Source organism: Chinchilla lanigera, unplaced genomic scaffold (genome assembly GCF_000276665.1).
Source record: "Chinchilla lanigera isolate Chin_1 unplaced genomic scaffold, ChiLan1.0 scaffold00102, whole genome shotgun sequence".
NCBI lineage: Eukaryota > Metazoa > Chordata > Mammalia > Rodentia > Chinchillidae > Chinchilla > Chinchilla lanigera.
The window spans coordinates 7,413,711-7,429,875 of record NW_004955503.1 but is presented as its reverse complement, the minus strand read 5'-3'; the positions used below and the strand labels follow the sequence as shown (position 1 = coordinate 7,429,875).

At 44.7% G+C, this 16,165-nt stretch overlaps 1 protein-coding gene across 2 annotated transcripts in view; it reads right to left on the bottom strand.

The window, feature by feature from the left end:
* Positions 1-6,386: 6,386 nt before the first annotated feature.
* Drp2 (dystrophin related protein 2) overlaps positions 6,387-16,165 on the bottom strand; it is a 39,923-nt gene continuing 30,144 nt past the window's right edge. For both annotated transcript variants that reach the window (XM_005406945.2, XM_005406946.2), the window contains 7 exons: positions 15,242-15,378; positions 14,862-14,927; positions 14,551-14,616; positions 13,594-13,737; positions 10,152-10,389; positions 8,154-8,274; positions 6,387-7,829 (listed from right to left, as the gene is read on the bottom strand). In XM_005406945.2, coding sequence (XP_005407002.1) covers positions 7,705-7,829; positions 8,154-8,274; positions 10,152-10,389; positions 13,594-13,737; positions 14,551-14,616; positions 14,862-14,927; positions 15,242-15,378 — 897 coding nt within the window. In that variant the 3' untranslated portion in view covers positions 6,387-7,704. The remainder of the gene's footprint in view (positions 7,830-8,153; positions 8,275-10,151; positions 10,390-13,593; positions 13,738-14,550; positions 14,617-14,861; positions 14,928-15,241; positions 15,379-16,165) is intronic.

The window sequence follows — 16,165 nt, the reverse complement described above, 5'->3', positions numbered from 1 at the left end:
CAATAAATAAATTCTTTCTTTTAAGTAGATTGCTGTCAACTTTTTTTGAGTGGGGGCAGTGTTGAGGATCCAACCAAGGCCTTTTACATTACTTGATAGGCAAGTGCTCTACCGTTTAGCTAAACCCTCACCCTCTAATTGCTGTGAGTTTATTAAACTGTCTTTACAATGAGCACACTTATATTTAAAAGGAAACAAGTAATAAACTGTATGTCTTGGTCCATTCACACTGCTGAGTAATTAATAAGCAATAGAAATTTATTGGTTACAGTTCTGGAGGCTGGGAAATCCAAGTTCAAGATGCCAGCAGATGCAGTATCTGGTGACTATCTGCTTCATAGACGGTGCCTTCTTGCTGCACCCTCACATGCAGAAGGGATAGACAAACTATCTCAGGCTTTTTATAAGGCCACTAGTCCTATTCATGCGGGTAACCCTCATGACTCAATCACCCCTTGAAAGCATCACCTGTTAAGACCATCACATTGCAGATGATATCTCAGCATGAATTTGGGGGAGACATATTTAGACTTTGATTAGGAAATGACAAAATACTATTAGTACTGGAGCATTCTTCCAAAGAGTTCTTAGAGTAAGTCTCATGAACTAAGCAAATCATCACATAACCATATGACATTGGGATTTGGAGAGAAGCGGTATAGAGAAGTGATATAAACGCAGGTTCAATGTTTGGACTGGGTTTTCACGTGGTGGTGTAAAGAACATAAGGCTAGAATCCCAGCTATGCCTTCAGTAAGTCCCTATGCCTCTTAGAGCCCCTACTTCCTCATCTGTAAATCAAAGATGACAGTGCTAATCACTAAGAGGCAACTCTGGGTTTTCTGGAAGTAGCCCAGCTAGCCCTAGGTCTAGCGTCGAATGATAAAAGTTGGTGCTGCTCTAGAAAATATATTCACAAGTTCTGTGCACCACTTTTTTTTTCTTGGTTTGGTACTGGGTATTGAACCCAGAACTACAGCCTGCCCCCTTTTATTTTGAGACAGGGTTTCCATAAGTCACTACGTTGCCCAGGCTGGGACTGATCTCCCACTTCTTTGCCTCAGCTTCCCAGAGTGGTGGGATTACAGGTGTGTACCACTGCACCAGACTTCTGCACCACTTTTATTTATTTTTGTCTTTTATCTGTCTTTTTGAGACAGAGTTTTGCTCTGCAGTTCAGGCTGGCTTTGAACTCACTTTGTAGCTGAGGCTGGCCTCAAACTCGCAGTGATCCTCCTGCCGCAGCCTCCTGAGTGCTGGGATTACAGGCGTGTGACACCACACCTGGCCTGCACCACTTTTAGTGCCGAAGTCCAAATCATAATTTTGCCACGTGTAGAGAAGAGGTCAATACATATGGGCGGGCACTGGGAGGTGGGATGAAAACAGCAGGAATGCTGGGGGAAATGCAAGGGAAGAAGCAGGACTAAGACACGGGCCTGTTCAAACAAAATGAAGCCATAGGGGCTGGGGATATAGCTCAGTGGCACAGCGCCCGCCTGGCAAGTGTGAGGTTGTGAGTTCAATTCCCGATACCAAAAAGAAAACAAAACAAAACAAAATGAAGCCAGGATTAGGAGAGGAGTTAGAGAACAGCTTTAAAAGCAAGAAGACATATACATTTGTTTCTCAGAAGCCTAGAGACTAAAAGATGAGAACAAAGAGAACAGGGAAAGGAATTATCTGAGGGAGAAAGTGGGAAAGCAGAGAATTTGAAACAAAGGCCTTTCCAGATAACTGAAGGCAGAGAGATCTGGAGTGCAAACAGATAAAAAGTAACCTCCTTGAGCAACAGGCCAGTAAGGGTGGCATTCAGGAGGGAGAGGAAGAAGAGTCCTCATGTGTCCTCTAATTGATACTACAGCCTGAGAGTGGGTAGATCTCTGCTGAGGGACAGGGGAGTAGGGCAGATAAAGGAAGGGACAAGGGCAAGCTAAAGTATCTTCAGTGCCCTTCCATCCCCTCTGCTGCCACTTCTGAATGTAGCCCAGGAAAACTGCTTCACCATATTCCTCATTAAAAGGCTTTTACTGCTCTAACTCCACCCCACCGCACCACGTGTACATATGCACACACACGTGCACACATACTCTGATAGCTCATGAAGTTTTGCTATGGCTTGGTGATTCTGACTTTGGCATCTTACAGACCTGTACTCTCTGATGTGGTATCCACTAGCAATGTGTAGCTATTGCACACCTGATACATGGCTAGGCCAAACTGAGATATTTTGTAAGTATAAAATAGACACAGAATTTCTGTAGGAAAACTACTTGGTGTTAGGACCGTGATGATCCTGCACTATCTACATAGGCTACATAAGCAAGACTCAATTGTGAGCTGCCTCAGGTCTTGGCAGGGTACACTGTGACCATCCCAAAACGTGAAGATAGATAGTCTTGTGAGGAGTGGCTACAAGACTGTTTCTTTCACCTATCTGGAGGAAGGCTGCTGTGAGGCAGTTTCTTACCTGCCTCCCTCATTCCTATAAGGTATAGGGCTGTGTTCCTGCTGGGTATGGCTGTACGCCATAAAACTCATTAGCTGCAGTGTAGCATTGGTCACTCAACACCAACGGGTCCCACCTTTCATGTTGCATGTCATCTAGCCCCTTTAAATTGAGTGCTGTCCTGTGGAACAGGGGACTCAGAGAGGTGACAGCTTCACTAATCTTGCTTTTGCTGTCTCTATAAGTAATAGATCTATCTGTCTGGATCTATCTGGCTTTCTTGTTTTTTTTATCAGCTGACTGTCTGACACTTCTGGAGAAGTTAGTTCCTGCCAAAACCCGGCCCTTCCAAAGAAGATAGTTTTTAAAAAGTAAACTATCTTACTAATAATTGTTTTAGCTAGTGTGTGCACGGTGGCACACACTAGCAATAATCCCAGCCACTTAGGAGGCTGAGGCAGGAAGACTGCGAGTTTGAGGCCATCCTGTGTAACTTAGTTGAGACCGTATCTCAAAATTAAAAAACAACATTAAAAAGGGTTGTGATGTAGCTTAGTAGTGGAGTGCTTGCCTAGTATGCACAAGGCCCTGGATTCAAACTCCAGTACCACAAAAAAAAAGTTTTTATATTGATTACATGTTGAAAGGATAACTGTTTGGATACATTGGGATAAATAAAATATATTATTAGAATTAATTCACCTATTTATTTTTTACTTTTTAAATATGTTAAGTTAAAATTACTTATGTGACTTACATTTCTGTTGGACAAATTTTCTGTGAATTGATGAGGAAAGAAAAATTAGTGTTGGGGGAGAAGGACCTATAGGATTTTATTTCACCATAAAATCGAATTTTAGAAAATCACCATCAATTCATAGGGACATTTAAACACACACACACACACACACACACACACACACACACACACACACACATATATATATATATATATATAGCTACAATCTCACACTAGAGGATAGACCTTTATTGAATAAATGCAACTTTATGGAAATTACTTCAGTACCCTGATTTTTCTTATATTGCTTCAGCTGGTGAATAATTCCTCAAATTGGTGATGATGAAATTTTCGAGCCGTTGCTATACAAAGCTCATCCCATGAGGCAATAACCAGCTAATTTTGGAGGGGAAGCCTTAAGGGGTCAATAGTGGCAGATGGAACCAAATCATTGCACAGGCAGTGGTCTTAGATGGTTTTGTGGTGGTTTTATGTTTTGGAATGTTTGTATGGCTTCTTAATACATCCTTTCTTCTCACCCCCAAATAAGGGAAACATGTGAATATCAAAATTAGAGAACAACCAGAGGAACCAAAGTAAACAAGTACAAATTTATTCTTTTCAAAGCAGAATTCAAAGGGAAAAAGCACCACAGTGAGTGGCAAAGTTAACCAGTTTACTCTCAGCCCAGCTCTTTCATACTGAACTTTTCTACCCTTGCATGCCACCCTTGCCCAAATCCTCCCCCAAATCCCTCTCCCAGTTCTTATCCTTGTGGCCAGTTCTTGCAGCCTCAATACTGCCCTCGGGACAACAAGGACATTCAGCAGGTCCCCTCCCAGATATGGCAGCTGTGGGAGGAGATGGATACTGGGAGCAGTGCCCTGGCCTTGAGCCTTTCTTTCTCCCACAGCCATTTGTTTTAAAACAGTGAGAGAAGTCACTGAAGTATTCCTTTGTTCCAAGGGCCAGGTTTTGGCGGGGAGGCCCAGAGATACAGCTGCTTAGCTGAGAAGCTAAGTCTTCACAGTCCTAGGACAGGGCCTCCTGCTTCTCTTCCAGGACTGTTTATGTTAAGGCAGCCACTTTCTTTGTTGTTATAGATCAACTGAGTCGAGGGAAACTGGATGGAATTACTGGCTAGAAATGGTCCCAGAGGCCATGACTCTGCCATTGCGAATGGGACTTCAAAGAATTCTCTAGCCTGAAGCTGGACATGAAGCCCAATTTGCTTTTAAACACACATCCCAGACAGCGCGTGTGTTCCTTAAGAATGAATCTGGTGGGAAAACATCTCCCATAATTGGCCTCTGCCTGGCCTCAGAACTTCTCATTACTGTGGCTTACTAGCCGAGTGTCTGGCAGGTTTCTCTGGATGAAATATGCTCGAACTTTGGTCCTTAAAGGAAATGGACCCTGAGAGCCTTGATTCCAGCCTTTCCATTCTGAAGGAAAGGCCCATGTTCCTCCTGGGTGGGGCACTTTCTAAGGAACCATTTCACAGCCTTGAGTTCTCCAGCCAATCAGCCTTCCCAAATGCCAATCAGTGTGAAGCCACTTTGCATTAGGTGTAAGCAGGGACACCCTTACAATGGCCTTTTGGCCTCTAACAAGTTCCGTCCAGAATAAACTGCCTATCAGTGCTAACTGTTCCCTGATACTATTTGGTTACAACTCCAGCAAACACATCCCTTATCACTGAGGCTAATTCCACAAGTCAGAAGATTTTCCCTAGGCGATCAACACAGAAAGTGCCTTTATCATCCTTCTAGCACAGGGCCATAAACTATACAGAACCACACATAATACCTTTAGGAGACACAGTACATAACAGATGCCTAACAACATACAATACATTTTGGTAAATCCAACCCTGATATGGATTCACAGTGCTGAAGGATTCATTTCCCTCATGGCAGGCAAACTGCCCACACACACTGCAGTGACTGTCACCGGATCCTTGAGTGGTATATTCACCTCAAGCATTACAGGTAAACACAAGATCACGAAGTGTCAGTGACCTGCTTAGTGAGAATTCAGCTCTTTACCGGCTACTTCTGTCCACCTATATCACCTACATAACAAGATCTACATTGTTTGTTTGTTTCCATGCCTGGCCCACTGCAGTTGCCACAGGCCCTCAGCAGCCCAAGAGTTCTTAGGGGGTGCGTATTTCTGGTAAAATATTGTTCCATAACATTGCCCCCTAAGGGGCATATGCCTCATAGTTCTTAAGCCCTCTTACATTTTTTCTGTTCCATTCTTGTGCACAATCTAGGCTCCTACAGAAATGCCTCATTCTGACTGATGGCCAGGCTCTTTGTCTGGTGCCTGCCTACCACCTGCTCACCATACGTGCAGATACCCACTTTTCCTGCCTAGAGACCTCACAAATACTGAGGGAGATATTGTGATATGAGGTCTGACAGCCTGGACCTGTAGCATAGTGGTGGAGGAGGCAATCCCTGGCATCTGGATCCAAGCTACTGCCTACCTTCCTTGGGGCAGACCAATCTATATTTCCAGGAGTTCCACCCACTGGCCACTGCTGGATTATAACACAGCACTTCAACAGTTTCACTCCCTCCTGATCTTGGTGACAACCATTGCTTTAAGGCCCTGATCCAGACCTCAGGAACTGGTAGGGGCTAGAAGATGTATTCTGTGGTTTAGTCTAGCAAAGGCCTTTTTGTTCCTTCCAAAGGCTTTGTCTATAAAGGCTTTTTTGTTCCTTCTTTTCTGCCTGGAGTAGGTGGAGCTCGGATCTGCTCTATTTGGCCACCTGAACTAGTTACAGGGTGCCCAGGAAAATTCATCCAACACTCAGATCTCAAGGGAACATGATTTAGAATGAGTGAAGAGAACAGAGTGGCTCTTCCGGTTAGATTTCTCTGTGGACACAATTTTGTTGCTTTGGTCTTGAGGGCAGCTTACCCCAAACATCAATGGAGAAAGACATCCTAAGGGAGCAGCCAGGATGCATCTATTTTTCCAACCAGAGGCTGAGGCTAACAAAGGGCAAGATAGAACATTAATACTTCAAGAGGTATTAGAATTTAATGTGTGAGGCTGGGAGAGCCCTGATATACAGTAGATACGTAGAGCAGATTATATATGTATATGTATAAGGCATGATCACAAACACATTGGCTACTTAAGTTTTTAAAATTATTGTTTATATATATATATAACTCAGGCAAATTAAGTTGACTGCAGAGCTCTGGTGGGAAAAAAGTTCCCCTTGGAAGAAAGGAACATAAGTGGGCGCTGACTCTGTTCAAAGTTCCCAAGCCCTCTCTTCCCACCCATGCCCCACTATCTACTACGCAGTTTCTGGATAAAGGGGTCATGGTACCTGTTGTCTAGGAAGTATTAGTTCAGAGAACTGGGTTCATCTTCCAGAGTTAGAAAGAACAGTTTTCTGCATAGGAAGACCTCACATTTGTCTGGGTATAAAGTGACCAACTTTCTGATTTGTGGCCAGTGGATCCAGGGTGGCCAGTTGCAACTACCTTATGATTACCTGGCCGGTGGAGGCAACCAGCCACCTCACCTGATTCCAACTAAGAAATAGGGAGGTCACAGCCCAGAAGAGTGGCAGGCAGTCATACTCCTACGAGCTAGAGGGTGGCTTCCCTTTCTCACCCAAGGAGAGAAAGACCCCCTTGCTGAGCAAGCTGTCATTTCTACCCCAGGTCTGTGAAGACAGATTCAGAAGAGCAAAGGATGGCTTCAGCTAGATTTGCAGAGTATCCCTGAGGGTCTCACGGGATGCTGAGGCCTTCAGAAAAACAGGAGGGTCAGGGAAAAAATCTAAGTCCACAAGTGTTTCTTTAATGTTTCCAAATGTAAGGTAGAAGCAAAAACTAGAATGAACTGTTTCCCCTTCAAGGAAGGTCTGCCACGGGCTCTGAAGGAACTGAAGATATTCGAAGAGGAAACAACATGTAGGCAGAATTTGGAGAGTTAGAACTGTGTCCTGGAACTGAAGTAATTAGGACACACCTTGCCCACACTTCTTTAGGGGCACTTTGGAAGGGGGTCTCAGGATAACCTTTTGCCTCCCTGAATTAGACTAGGAAGTAGGGCTAATCCCTGAAGATTCATACTGCTGGCACCATGGGGTCATCAGCTCCTCCCTCTCCATGATTCAGTGAAGAAGGGAAAGGGGCCGGTGGGCACTGCTCAGCTCGGTAAGGTAGCTTCTCTGCTCCCCATCTGAATAGCCAATTGTTATTTGCTTGGACTGTAACTGAAGGGTAAAATAAGTGGCTGGTCTCACACTTGAGGGTGAAAGGGCACATTTCTACAGTGGGAGGAATCATGCCTCCCTTTCCCTGGACCCCACTCTACATCCTTCACATACTGCCAGATCCATGTTGCTGCCTGGAGCCCAAATAACTCTGCTTAAGGGATGTGGGCCAATGAGGATAGGAAAGATTAGGTGCAGGCTGAGGGAAGTCTTTGACCAGAACCAGGAGAGGACTATGGATTATGGGACGGGGATCTGGCTCCATCAAGAAGCCATCAGGGTGTTGGCAGTCACATCAGAGCTTCGCACACTGGGGAATGCATGGCGGAGCTTCTCCATGATGTCCTCCAAGCACAGGCTGACATCCTGGCTCTTTGACCTCACATCATCTGAGTTGGAAAAGAGAGTTTGGGAAGGTAACTGGAGAGTCCTTTATATAAAGCCTCAAAGCCCAGGTTGGATGCTGCCAATCGAAAGGCAGACCCACGGCCTCAGGTCTTCCCATTTCAATGACTGCTATGTGCCATTGACTATACAATAAACATTTGGAGAAGAAACATATGAATTCATCAGTCAATAAACCAGTTATCCCTGTCCCCTAAACACAGAGTCATGAGGAGAAACCAGTCCCAGCCATAGCAGAACCTTGGGTGGAAAATCAGGGGCAGGACAAAGTCATGGAGAAAGAGGCTGGGAGGGGCCAGGGAACTCACCTGCAGCCTCAGTGTCTGGAGTTGTCTGTCCCTTCTCCTGGGGGTGACTGCCTTCTGACTGCTGTGGAGAGGAAGCTAGGGACGAGCTTGCAGATCCATTGCCATCTGATTCTGTAGGTGGCTAGCAAGAGATAAGGCATAATTTAAGTGGCTTTGCCTTCCTGACCTTACTCTGGCAGACTCTTGAGCTTAGAAGGGACCTTAGAGAACTCACGCCCCTCCTTTTGCTCTTGGACTGTAAGGTGCTTTCGGTAGCTGGGTGTAGGGGTGCATGCCTGTAAGCTCAGCACTTAAGAACTGCAGCAGGAGTATCACCACGAGTTCGAGGCTAGCCTTGGGCTACATAGTGAGCTCAAGGCCAACCTGAACTGCATAGTAAGACCATGTCTCAAAATACAAAACTAACTAAATAAAAAATTTAAAAATATGCTTTTGGTAGTGTCCCAAGTAGTGGCTTTCCCTTTAAGGAAACTTCCAAGAATATTCAAATATCAATTAACTTCTTCCTTCAGCAACATGCCCAGAGGCTCCCAGTTATTATAAAGGTGGCAAGGTACCTAAAGCTCTCTTGTTGTCATTTTGGCTATAATTAAATGATTTAGAACCCATTTTTCCCTGGTAATGTGGAGTTCACACCTGATCTTTGATTCATCCCATAATAGCATATATTAGAAACCCTCAGGAATTCATTTACAGACATTTACATGCCCCTCCATGTGTAGGGGCAGGAATTCATTTACATGCCCCTCCATGTGTAGGGGCAGAGGGACACCGAAAAAGCACAGAACAAAACGATGACTAACATTGTAAAATAAACACATGCTTATCATGTACTCAAGAAAATATACCTACTGTACCCTTACGTAAGTGTTACTCACATGTAGTTATGCTTGCCTTGACCCCTTCCCAGAGACGAAGGCTGAGTCCTTACTTGGCCTAGACCACCCATCATTGAAACTTTTACTTTTAGAAACCAGCTTATCCTGTAAGTATGAAGTACAGTACATCTCATACTCACAGGGGCATCCTGAGCAGGCCGCCCCCTACCTTGTAGCATCACTCGGCTGTTAAGACCATTTCTCTTCTTGCTTTCCTTGCATTTCCCACACTCTAAATAAACTTTGGCTTCCCGCTATAGCAGTCTTGACTCCCCCTTCTCTCGCTAAGAGCCCCATTTCTTCATTCTCCATTGCAGTGATGACAAGGATTTGAAGAGAGGTGAGGGTCACTCAGAGACCCCCTGCCGGACGTAAGATTTGGAGGATCTGAGGAATAGATAGTGTGAGGTGCTATTGCCTGGTACATATAATGACAATGTTAGATAACATTTGTGAAGAGTACTCTGTATTCCTAGCATCATGCTAAATTCTGTAAATACATAATCTATCTCACTATGATATGGGTATTGTTATCATTCCTGTTTTACAGATGAGGGAACTGGGGTTTAATGAGGTTAAGTAACTTTCTAACATCCCACAGTCACTAACTGGCAGAGTCATATTCAAATCCAGGGCTATCTGATTGCTATACACTACCTGCTAGAGAGGGAAGGGGCAAAAATAACAAGAGAACTCTTGCTTGCAAAAATCTTTCTCTTGCCAAACATGTGTAAACTTGTTTCTTTTGAGCAAATGCCATACTGGAAAAATCAACATTTTAGATGATTTTTGAAGTTTGTTCTTTCCCTATCGTAGTCTAGTGGACTGTAAAGAAGTAAGCCCTCAGAAGCTCTCCCCTTTGCCTGCAGCCCCTCAGTAGCTTCAGAATGACACACAAAAATATCCTGGAATGTAGGTGGAAGAGAATTGACTAAGGATGTGCCCATACCAGCCCTTTCCTTCCCCTGCCCTCCCCAACTGCCAGCCCACTTCCCTTCAGGAAGTTACTTGATAGCCACAGTCAAGGGGCTCTTTCTTTCTTCCTCTTTGTTGAGGGCCCTAGCTCCCCACCTCTCCCCGGTGCTCAGGGGCTGCTCTGCGTCACTGGGTGCAGCCTCACCTGCAGCAGCAGCTCCCTCAAGCGCTGCAACTGGGACTCTAATTGCTTGTTGTGATCTTCAAGGATCTGCATGCGCATCTCCAGGCGGCTCTTGTGCTGTCTGAGGATCCTGGCTTCAGCCAGGAGCTCCTCATTACGGTGTTCCTGTGCCGTCTCAGTAGAGCCCTCAGCCAGGGTGGGTGCCTCAGCCGCTTCCTCATGCTGCCATTTCAGGCGCCTCAGCTCTCCCTGGAGAATTCTGCCAAAAACAAAGAAGCCAAAACCTATGGCTCTATCAGAGTACTGAGTGTTCCAATCCCAGAAGTCCTCTCATGCCCAGGTGTAAGCAATCCTGGGGCTTTCCCAGCCCACCCAGTCCCAGCCATGCTCTTGCTTGCAGAGCCATGTTCACTTCCTCTCCAGCACATATATCATTTACTCTGCCACCCTGAAACCTCAGAGCAGAGCGAGCTGACATTTCACGTAAGAAGTATTTCAAGGCATTGATGTGCTGCTTCAGGAATTAAGTCTGACCTTCAAAAAAGGCAGAAACATGGTCTGCAAATAAAAGAGGTATTAGGACCACTGAGTCATCCACTCCATTTTCAGAGTTTTAGATTCCGGGGGAAGGCATGATATAAACAAAAGGTCACCCGTCTTGCCGCTTCCTCCACAGTCCTCTTGCGTGGCCCACTTTGAATGCCCGTGGTGGTCATCAAAGAGATTCCAAAGAGATGGTCTATTTTGGGGGACATCATTTTCTCTTTTTGGCAATAAAATAGAGTCACTCTCTGTCCAACATTTCCTATGGCCTGTCCCCTGCTGCTCTAATGCAGTGTTTCTCAAACTGTTCCTAGTGAGAAACCAGGTTTTTTTCTTCAATCCATTGTGGAACAATATGGGGTCTGAACATGCATGACTGGTCCACAGCTCACATAACCCATGTCCCACTACACACATTCAACAATTCTCAAAGTGCTCTGTAGCCTGTTCAATGAGATAAATTCACTAATTATGTGCTTGACTGTCCTGGCAATGTCAAATTGCTAGAAAAGTTTTCACTTTCTATTTCTGTATTTGTCTTTCTTGGGATGTAACAAACATTTTGCATACTGACCCTTGTCTGCACTCCACTCTAAGGAGCACTCTTCTACAGATGTGGCACTCCATCTCTGGTCTATAGGCCAGACATAAGCATCCGCTGGAAGCTGGTTAGAAATGCAGAAACTTAGTTCTCCAGAATGGGGTAGAGGAAGCTAATGCCTCAGTCTTTAAGGCTGTTAGCTCTTCCCTGGAGGCCACATTTTCAGTTGATACCTAAAATGTGGGTTCCAGGCTCCTGAATCAAAACAGTAGAAACCTACAATCTCCATGGCTGTTTACAAACTCCTACATGAATCTTCTTGATTGCTTTGTCGTGTTCCCTTTAGAGACCATACCTCCCATCTCTTAGTTTATTTGGAGTGCCATAACAAAATACCACAGACTAAGTAGCTTATAAACAACAGAAATTCATGCCTCACAGTTCTGGAGCCTGGAAAGTCTAAGCACAAGGTTTGGGCAGATACAATGAAGTTCTAGTCTTCTTGATTCATAAATGATCCTTGTACCTTTGTCATCACTTGGTGGAAGGAAAGAACTTCCTTTGGGTTATTATTAATTTTTTTTTGGTCTTTTTTGAGACGGCGTCTCACAATACTCTTCAGGATGGCCTTGAGCTCACTTTGTAGCCCAGGCTGGCCTCGAACTTACAACGATCCTCCTGCCTCAGCCTCCTGAGTGCTGGGATTACTGTCATGCGCCACCATGCCCCACTGTCCTTGGGTTATTTTATAAGGGCATTAATCTTACTAGTCACCTACCAGATGGCTGTACTACTTCGGGGCTTAGGACTTCAACATGTAAATTTAGGGGGACACAAACAAACATTCAGACTATAGCATCCTAGTTCTCTGGACTCCATTTCTGGTCACCCATTTTTCCATTACATTATTCACTTGATAACTATTTATTGAGACATTATCCCACACAATGTCCAATTGAAAGTCCTGATGATACAATACCTACCTAATGGTTGAGAAAGATTATAAATAACTTTATCATTACATCCATGATAAGTGCTATGAAGGAGAAGCACAGAAGTTATCAGAATGATGAATGAAGAATGTCTTGGGAATCATTAAAAACTTTCTGAGAAAACTGGTTGCTTACTGGAATAGAACTTGCTTAGAGAAAAGGAAAAAAAAAAATAATTCTAAATGAAGAGAACAGCAAGGCAAAAAGCCTAAGACAAGAGGTAAAGAAAACAGCATGAACTAATTTGGCCAGAAGACAGAGAGTAGGATCAAAGGGAAAAGATACAGGTGAAATACACAAGAGCCAGAACCCAAGCCATGAAGCCACATTAAGGATTTGTGGTTTCTTTCTTGGGTGCAGAATATATAGCCCATATTTGGGTCCAGTGGGAATTTTGCCCTTGATGTTTTGATTCTTTTTTTTTTTTTTTTGGTTTTTCTTCGGTACCGGGAACCGAACTCACGACCATGAGCATGCCAGGCAGGCACTTTTGCCGCTGAGCTAAATCCCCAGCCCCTGATGTTTTGATTCTATAATTACGAATATTTTCTCACCCAAATTACATAAAATTAATATATTTTCATCTAAACAGCAAAAGTGCAGAAACTTAGGCCCCATTCAGATCTATGAATCAGAATTTGCATTTTATCACGCTGCTCCTCAAATGACTCAAGTGTAAACTGACAGTATTTTAGACGTGCTACTCCAAGAGGTAAGGTGGAGTCCACTTTACTCTCTCAAAGTACCTTGAATCTTCTTCGGGCCCCTACTGCCACGTTTATTGTATGGAGAGTAATATCATTCTTGTAATTGTCACATTCTCTCTCACAGTCCACAAATGCGCTGTGTAGTGTCATCATCCTCTAGAATGCTTTCACTAGGTGGTGAGTATCTCTACACCTAGCATGGAAAATTCTTTCAGAGCAGGGGTATGTTATACTTGCTTCTGTATCCTCTGTATTAGCATTCTTTCTGCTTACATGTAGTAGATAGTGGGAAAAACTGGGGTGACATTTTAAAACATTCAAATTTTAAAACATTTTTAAAACATTCAAATAATTATTTTAAACATTTTAAAACATTTTAAATTTTAAAACATTTTAAAACATTCAAATAATTACTACAAGAGCTAGCATTTATTGAACTCTTACTATAAACCAGGCACTGGGCTAAACCATTATATGTCTGATCTCATTTGGTTTTCACAAATGACCATAGGAAGCTGGTGTGATTATCGTCATACCCATTTTACAGATTAGGGAATAGAGGATCACAAAATATAAGTAAGTTTTCAAGGTCACACAGCTAAGACATAGAAGTGCCAGTACTTAAATTCAAGCTGTCTCCCTCTAGAACCCAAATACATTTGTGCCATGGCCACACCCACCGGTTTTCATCTTCCAAGTGAGCCAGGATCTTTTCCAGCTCTCCCTTGCTTTCTGTAGCCATGCCGCGTGGAATCTGCTGTCCGAAGGCTGGCTCCCGGTCTGTGATGGGGCTGGAGTGCCGCAGCAGGTACTGGTCCTCATCTCTGCATGGGCGTGGGGAGAGGAAAGGAGGTGGCCAGGTATGAAATACAGCAACAGCTCAAGGCATGAGTTTTCAGCTTCTGGCTCAGACTCCAGCAGAAGCATGCCGGAAGATTCACTTTGAAAAGGAAGAGCCACCTGTTCAGCCTTGAGCAGGATGGAAGTACTCAAAGGTGGCAACAGCTGTGGTGCAGGTACTGAAAATGTTTTCAGGATGCTGGGCATTCTGAGTTCTACTTATAGCTCCCTATGATATCATGAACAAATCACTTGCTTTCCTTTGCTATTTACCCCCTCTGCCTACCTTTGCTTCCTCACTGCCCAGAGGCATCTGAGTTTGGTCAGGATCAGGTTGAATGCATGTGGCCGGCTGTTTCTAGGCTGTCTGAGCAGGCCAGGGACCTCCCTGGAGATTTAGGGTCCCTTCCCTGGGGTATAGGACCAGGGAATTCCTCTGACTATGCTTCGGTCAAGTCCCTGATGTCTCCTAGGGTTGGTGTGGCACTAGGTGAGGTTTTTATATCTTGAGCATGAGATAATAGCTTCTTTCTGAGCTTCAGAGGAAGGTGTTATTCTTCCCTTGTACCTGGGCACCTAGGCAGATGGCAGAGAGGTAGCATGTTATTCATTCCCCCACTCAATTGACAAGAGGAAAGACTGCTTTTCTTACAGTGCCCAGGAAGCAGATTTCCTTCCTTAGAGAGTCAAGGACCCTAACCACCACACTTCCATTCCTTTGTGGAACCTTTCCTGAAGTGCAGTAGAAGGGTCCCGAAACAGCTGTTTCTGGAAAATAAGCAGCTTTGGGAACTCACATGCTGTCATCCGGGGACAGGCTGTCATTAAAGAAGGAGCAATTCTGACTTTCCATCTCAGCAAGCCTGGGAAGAAAGAGCAGGAACAGCAGGGAAAACAGAATATGAGATCTGTTTCATCTCAAGCACTCTAATCCCACAAGGGGATTGCTGAATTTGAGGGGTACCCCACCACCTCTAAGGTTTAGGACTTGCTGGCTGCTCCATGACCCACCGTGAACACCCCCTGGCCCTGACTCAATTTCCTTGTCCCAAGTGAAAACCCCTTTCTCTTGGACTTTCTATAGTGCCTTCTCCAAACCATCTGGTACCTGCTGGCAAAATGCTCAATGCGAGAGTGTGTATCAGCATGCGGCAACATTGGGGACGAAGCCGGTCTAGAAGAAAGCAACAAAGAGTCAGATGACCCAAGACTAGGCAGTTGCACAGTCTGTTTCCTCACCACCCTACCCCGCCTCATCCTACCACCCACATGATGGAGATGGGCAAGAACTGATGGGAACAGAATACAGAAACTAGGTTCTAACCTATTTTTCAGGCCAGAGTCTGAGTCAGGCCCAAATCGAACTATTCTGCCACTGGCGGGATTTGCCCTAGAATACCCTTAGCCCACCGGGGACTTCGCCCATTCACAGCACAGACATAGGCTCAGTGAGGCCGCCCACAGCCACTGCTCAACCACTGTACTCACGTCTCGCTGCAGTCGGCCTCCAGGACTGATTGCACAGGCAGATAACCTCGCTGAGGGTGCTTGCTGAAATAGTGCTTTGAGCGGAATTTGTTCTTTAAGGTTGTGGCAAAGTCCCTCATGTTCTCACTGGATGTGGTCTGGAGGGAGACAGGGCAGCGGGACTCACCCGAGTCCTTGCAGACAGTCGGGGAAGTTGTGGCTGCTCCCCTTGAACAGAGTGTGACTAGTACTGTACCTGTATTCATGCCTGTCACACCCTGCTCCTAGAAAAAAGTCTAAGATTGGATACAGAATTTGAAGAGATGACAGCTTGGAAAGTTGGACTGGAAAAACAGATTGAAAGATGGGGAGGTGAGGTAAGGGAGAGAGTGGTAGGGGGTGATTGGGGCAGGGAATACGCTTGGGGCTCCAGCAGAATCTGTATGGACAGAAAGAGATAAAGACATGTAGACTTTTAGGAAGCAGAGTCAGCTCAGGAAGCTACACATGGAGCTGTGGGTCTCAAATAAAGCATAGAAGCAATTCTGTGGCTGGAGTTCAGGGATGATGAGCAATCTGGACACACACGGCTATGAAATGCGTAGTTGCTAATGAAAACCAAGTGAAGTTTTTGGGCCTAGGTAAAAACCTATCGTTTTTTTCCCCTGAGGGACTCAGTAATTAATTTGAGCTCACATTTTTGTACTGACTAGGAGGGGTAGAAACAATGACAAAGTAGTGGGGAAGACCAGGAGATCTACTACAGAGCAATATAGGAAACTAGCCAGGAAACACTCATGTACGCCTTACTCTCTCTGTTTCTTTTGGAAGACTGTCTTTTAGAAGACTGAGATTGCCCTGGACTAACTCTGACTCTGGTGAAGAAGTATCAGTGGAAGAATAGAGAGGCTTGAATGCCCTATACCGCAGAATCACCAGAACTGT